The 6000-nt window shown below is 63.8% G+C and overlaps 1 protein-coding gene across 1 annotated transcript in view; it reads left to right on the top strand.

Annotated features, from left to right (window-relative positions):
• The window catches only part of LOC111145045 (cilia and flagella associated protein 46), a 91240-nt gene that overhangs the window by 22677 nt on the left and 62563 nt on the right, over positions 1-6000 (top strand). Inside the window, exons 12-16 of the mRNA XM_022499658.1 lie at positions 2516-2744; positions 2861-2981; positions 4108-4231; positions 4424-4554; positions 5065-5192. Of these exons, the coding sequence (XP_022355366.1) occupies positions 2516-2744; positions 2861-2981; positions 4108-4231; positions 4424-4554; positions 5065-5192 (733 nt within the window). The remainder of the gene's footprint in view (positions 1-2515; positions 2745-2860; positions 2982-4107; positions 4232-4423; positions 4555-5064; positions 5193-6000) is intronic.

Here is a 6000-nt window from a genome sequence, read left to right as displayed (position 1 = left end):
CACCCACACCTGCACCTGCACTCCTTCAGCAGGCCGGCTGTGTTAAGTGCTGGGAAGATAGAAAAGCAGGGAGAAGAGAGGCGGGAGGTGCTGTGAGGCACGCATCTGGTGGGCAGCATCCACCCATCTTCCTTTCATCTACTGGGACCATCTGTGGTGCCTGGAGCTCTAGTCCCTCTGTGTTTGGTGTCGCATTGAGCTTGTCTTGACCTCATTTCTTTCTGCTCGTCCCTTCGGCTTCTGGCTGCTCCTTCCCTGCCTTCCTTGAGGTTGATGTTTAGAATTCGGCTCCACTTCCTTCGCTGGCTCGTTTCTCCACCCTCCCTCCCAGGGCGGAGGGCTGCTCAAGGGCCAGTAATGCAGGTCCTCAGGCAGCAAGGTCCGTGTGGGCCACTCGCGCACCCCTCCCCACGTCCTGACGGTAGAGCTCTGCGGCGCCCCTCCCCACTTCCTGCACCCGCTGCCTTTGTGCTGCCTGCTCGTGGGTTTCACGTCTGGACGTAGTGCGATGTGGCTCAGGCATAAACAGATCTCCCTCCCCTCGCGGAGCTGCCATCTGGTCTCACAGCCCGTGGATTTGTTTGTTTGTTTGCTTGCTTGGTTTTAAGAAAATGACGGAGGAAAACGGTAGTTTCTCACGTTTACCTACTCCGCTGATCCCACTGGCTCTTTCCTTCCTACACATCCCGGTTCCCTGCTGGCGATGCACCCTTGTTGGTCTGAGATGACTTTCCCTCACTCTCCTCTTTGAAGACTGTCGTTGCTGGCTGTTGGGTTCTGGGTTTCCAGGTATTTTCTTCTTTGAACACCTTGACCAGGCTGTTCTAGTTCTTCTGGCCATCCAGATTCCTGATAAAAATGTGCACTGTTTTCAGTGGGGTCGAGCCCTTCGCCGTACGTCCCTCTGCTCCTTGCTGTTTTCAGAGTTCTGACTGCGGTACCCCTGAGCCTTTAACGCTCCTCGTTGGGTCTGCTGAGATGCGCAGACATGGGACCGGGCCTCTCACCAGGAAGTATTAGCTGTCACCGTTCGTCCTCCCTCTCTGCCTCCTGGGACTTGAGCTTCGCACGTGCCCTGGACATGGCCCCCAAGTCCCAAGCCTCTGCTCATTTTAAAAATCTACCTCAGTCTGTCCCTCCAATGCATGATGTCTAGGCTGTGGCTGGCTCGTTTGCTTTCCAACGTCGCATGTTCTGGTTCCGAGCTCTGGTGTCTCTGTTCCTGCGGGTTCTCCTCTCCCGAGAGTCCGTATCTGTTCCGTCCTTAATATTGTCTTCCTTCAGGTTTTTAAAATACATTTATATTTGCATTTTAATATCTGCATTGAAGGATTTATCTGGCAAACCCAATGCCTGGCCCTTGCCCTCTCCGGACTGTGGGTCACATTTTTCCCCTTTCCTCGCGCGTCTCGTGTTCCTTGTGTGCTGGACACTGGGGGGATGTGCCACCAGGCGCTGCCTTCTGCCGTCTTGTCCGGAGAAGCGTCCGTTCTTGCTGAGTTAACTGCAGTTGGGGGCGCACAGGCCGCTGCACGTCCAGTCTCCGGCCCCGCGGAGCCCCTCACCCTGTCCCGCCTGTGGCTGTGGCTGCCCAGGCTGCACTGCGATGGCACCTCCTTGGCCCCATGCTCTGCCGGACTGTTCCTGACTGTCCCTCTGCATAGCGCCCTGTGCGGAGTCAGCCCTGGTCGGGTCTCCCGCTGGGGGTCCGGGCTCCTGTTGCCCAGAGGAGCACGATTCAGGGCAGGGCTTGTCCCAAACCGTGGCGCATTCTGGGCAGGGTCTGCAGAACCTGGTTCCCTGATGAAGAGCAGGAACCTCAGTCCCGCACCAACCAGGGACCCTCACGGGCGTGGGTGAAGCCACAGGCATTCCTTGCCTCCGTGTCCCCAAGGTCACAGCCGCATCACATGGCATTTGCACCTCTGTCTGCGCTCAGTCAGCTCACGGGTCCTGCAGAGCTTGTGTTCGGCCGAATCTGTGGGATTTGTTGATGCTGGTGTCCCAGGTGGTGGCTGTGATGTGGGTCTCCGCCTCTTGGTGATGGAAAAGCTCCGAGGACACTTCCGTGGCACGTGCAGACACTGGCAGAGCAGCAGCCAGGCAGGGGGCAGGGCCCTTGGGGGGTGTCCCTGAGCTGCTGAGACCAGAGCAGGGCCCCATCCCGGGAGGCAAATAGCAGACTTCTGTCGCGGCAGCAGGCAGCAGCGGGCACGCAGGTGGGACGGTTCTGACGACCGTAGGCGGTAGCGGCAGCGTCACGAGCCCCCCGTGTCTGCTGAGCCCCTACCCAGCAGGTCCCACCGCACAGTTCCCCGTCCACTGACCTGCTGCTCCTCAGCCCCAGAGCCCAGGCGCTACAGCTACCCTGCAAGGGCCTCCCTGCTTGTCCCCAAACGAGGCCTCCCCGCAAAGCCGGCAGGAGCCGAAGCACGCTGGGAAGCCCAGGCTCCAGGGGGGTCTCACGGCAGGTCAGCGCGCCCAGGCCTGCGTCACACCGTGCTGTCCTTCCCAGCCTCATGGTCCTGCTCCGCTGTCAAGTGCACATGGAGATGGCGCACATTGAGGAGGACGAGGACCGGCTGGAGCCGGCCATCCAGCACCTGCAGAAGGCTGTACTCCTGGACAGCCTCGGCCTCTACCAGGACACACTCACCAGGGCCTTGAACCGGCTGTGCCTGTGCACCATGCTGTACCAGTGCCCCGAGCGTGCCGAGGACAAGGCCATCATGGCCATTGAGCAGGTGCCGACCCGGGCTCCGTGGGGCTGCCCAGGGACGGGGCTGGCCGAGCAGCCTGGGACAGGGTCCGTTCAGGTGATGTGGTAGCCCGCCTGTCACGCCGTGTCTTCCCGCTGCAGGCGAAGAAGGCTGTCCCCAAAGACAGCGTCAGGAGGAAGCGGGCCCTCCTGGTGAACGCGGGCCTGGCGCTGGCCCCAGACACCTTCCAAGTTGTGCTCGACAGCGAGAACGAGGCCAAAGGTACGCGCTGCCTCGCCCGTGGAGCCCAGCGTGTTTCTGTTCAGGAGCCGCCCTTAGCCCCCTGCCGTCCACGGACTGACTGCCCCCGCCCAGCACGTGGGGACCAGGCTGCGCCCCACCCAAGGCCTGAACCCGCCCGTCCCAGCCTTGACATGCGTGCGGTCTGGGTCTCAGCTCGGCCGCTGTCCCCCAGGACCTCATTCATGGCAGGACTGACCATCATGCGCTGGAGGCCAGGGCTCCTGACGAGGGGTCAGCAGGGCTAGGAGCTGCCCCCGGGGCTGGGCGGAGGGTGGCTTCAGCCCCCTTTGGCGTGCAGACGGCCGTCTTCTCTGTGTCTTCTCACCATCTTCCCTCTGTACCTGCTTCTCTGGCTCCAGAGTTCCTCCCTTTTAAGGACATCTGTCATAACAGATTAGGGCCGGCCTCACGATCTCATTTTAACTGGATTGCCCCTGTAAAGACACAAATAAGGTCACTAGGGTCCTGGGGTTAGGGCTTCATCGCATAGTTCTGCTCGCATCACTGACGTGCCCAGTGCGTCACATCCTGTGGATGGCAGGTTTGTGCCTGACTAGGGAGCCCACCCAAGGCTCTGCCCCCGCGGCTGGCATGCCCCAGCGCTGGGGAGAGGACTGCTCTTAGGACGTGGCCTTCTGTTGGCCTCAGGCTTCTCCGGGGCCTGGTGGTGCCACCTTGGGTTTCCACCTTGCCCCGGCCAGTGTGGGGCTATGTTGGCGGTCCTGACAGCTCCGATGAGCCAGCGTGCTGCCGGCCTGCCAGTGACCCAGCTGAAGAGGGCCCCATGGCCCAGCCTGGTGAGGCCTTCAAGGGGCTCCTCGGGCCGGCTGCCAGCGGTGGCTGGCCTGTTGGCTGTGAGGGGGCAGCACGTGCACACGCCCTGTGCCACTGGGCACGGCCCACCACCCAGCAGACCGCAGGGTTGGGGGGTGGTTGGGCAGGGGCCGGTGTGAGGGAGAGCCCCCCCAGACCGCGGAGCCCAGGCTGCTGGGCACGGTGGCTGTGCTCATGGCGCAGGGTCCCCAGGACAGAGACAGAGCTCCTCCCAGTCCTGTGGTCCCCGAACATTGTGACGTGAGCCTGGCATCTCCCCGTCTACCCTCAGTGTCCATGGGGAAAGTCAGGGGCCGCTTCACCTACCTGTTTGCAAAGGCACGGCACCACATGGTCAGCGTGGACAAAGCCGCTGGGCACCTGCGGCGTCTGGGGACCGAGAACGACAAGGAGAGGTGGGTGACGTGGCGCGGGCGCGGGCACCGGCTGGGCCAGGCTGTCGGGATGCATCTGTGGGGCAGATGGTCCTGAGGGAAGCACGTGGGGCACCCGCCGCCCCATCGTGGGTCCACCGGGCGCACCCCCGCGCTGGGGGGTCCTGATGTCGCCCCTGCTCACGTGTCCACCTCCTCCCGTCCGGTGAGCAGAATCCAGATCTGGGCGGAGCTCGCCAAAGTGTCCCGGAAGCAAGGCGTGTGGGATGTCTGCCGGGCGGCGAGCCGCTTCTGCCTCCTGTATGACAACGTCAAGGTGAAGAAGCTGGCGCGGCAGAAGAAAGGTACCCGGGCCCAGTGCCTCGGAGCCGCGGGCAGTGGCTGGGCAGGGGCTGTCCGCATGGTGCTCAGTGGGACGGGCTCCCGCCAGAGGCCGGGGTCCAGGTCGGTGCGCCCATGCTGGACCCCAGCTCACGGGGACCCGTCGGGCCGGAGGGCAGGGGCGATGTGAAGGTGGGGGCCGATCTGGGCCGGTGGGCTTCTCAGGAGTGTGGGGACGGCTCCCTGCAGCAGCTCTGGTCTAGGGGACACTTAGGACACAGGGACGTGCCAGGGGTCCCACGTGGTCGGGGACGTGGGTGCCGCAGGCTTGGGGGGCGGGGCTTCTCGAGAGGCGAGACTGCGTGAGCCAGGCCAGGAACGCATTGTCGGTGGGGGGGGGCTTTACCACCTCCCCGGGGGGCCCACCCATGAGGGGTTTCCTCCGGCCCCTTCCGGCCGGGAATCCCTGTATGTTGTTTGCTAGTAAAGACGAGCATGTCCGAACAGAGCTCCAGCGTCGCATTCTCCCTCAGGAAAGAAGAGGAGGGGTGGAGACAGCCCGGCCCAGGACACCGGGGGCCCGTCGGAGGTCACCCTGCAGAGGCAGGCGAGCCCCAGCCTACTGCGCACCTTTGCGGAAGTGGGCTTCATCAGCGCGGAGGTGCGGCCCTGCCCCGCGGCTTGGGCTGCGCACTCCACCCCCCCGACTGGCTCCCGAAGCACCGTGCAGAGGAGGGGCGCCTCCCCGGGTTCACAGATGGGTCACAATCTTGTGTCAATCCATGTCCTTCCGTGGAAGCCCTTTCTGCGTCTGTGGCCGTTTCGTAGGCACGGAGGCGATGGCTGCGCTCTTGGGGCGTCCCCTCAACGGCGCTCTGCGTGAGCTGTGCGTTCCCTCTGCTCGCGCCGGAGCAGGGCTGGACCCTCTGGGGTTCACTGGTGTGTCCCGCAGTGAGCACATGCAGACCCCAGGGTCGGCGCCGGGCCGGGACCGCGGTCTCCACCGCATCGCCTGCCCCTCCTCCCAGGGCGGCGTCCCTGCTGACGTTCCATAGCGTCATCGTTCTCGGGACCACCTTGGCCTGTTCCTCTTGGGGTCAGTGGGGGATGTGGCTGGAGCCCTCACTGGATGATTGTGTCTGGGCCATGAGCTGGGGACACGGGGATGCCTGGGGCAGAGCCTGGTGCAGGGGAGCTGACAGCCGGTGGGAGCAGGAGCGTCCCGACCCCACCCCTGTGTGCGGCCCCTCCGCCCGTGCCAGTGCCCTCAGCAGCCACCAGTGTCTGTGCACACTCGTGGGGTGACTGGGGGGCAGACGCTCAGAAGTGACGTCCGAGGGATGACGTGACCGGGACGGTGGTCCTAGAACGGGGCCTCCTCTTCCTGAGACGCCGTATGCGTGGGGGACGTGGGGCAGATGGGGGGTGGGGAGGACCCTCTAGAAGACCACGGGTTCATCACAGGGTCT

Source organism: Enhydra lutris, unplaced genomic scaffold, assembly GCF_002288905.1.
Source record: "Enhydra lutris kenyoni isolate GAN:26980312 unplaced genomic scaffold, ASM228890v2 scaffoldscaffold12, whole genome shotgun sequence".
Taxonomy (NCBI): Eukaryota; Metazoa; Chordata; class Mammalia; order Carnivora; family Mustelidae; genus Enhydra; species Enhydra lutris.
The sequence above is the reverse complement of the archived record's forward strand: the minus strand, read 5'-3'. Positions and strand labels throughout refer to the sequence as shown.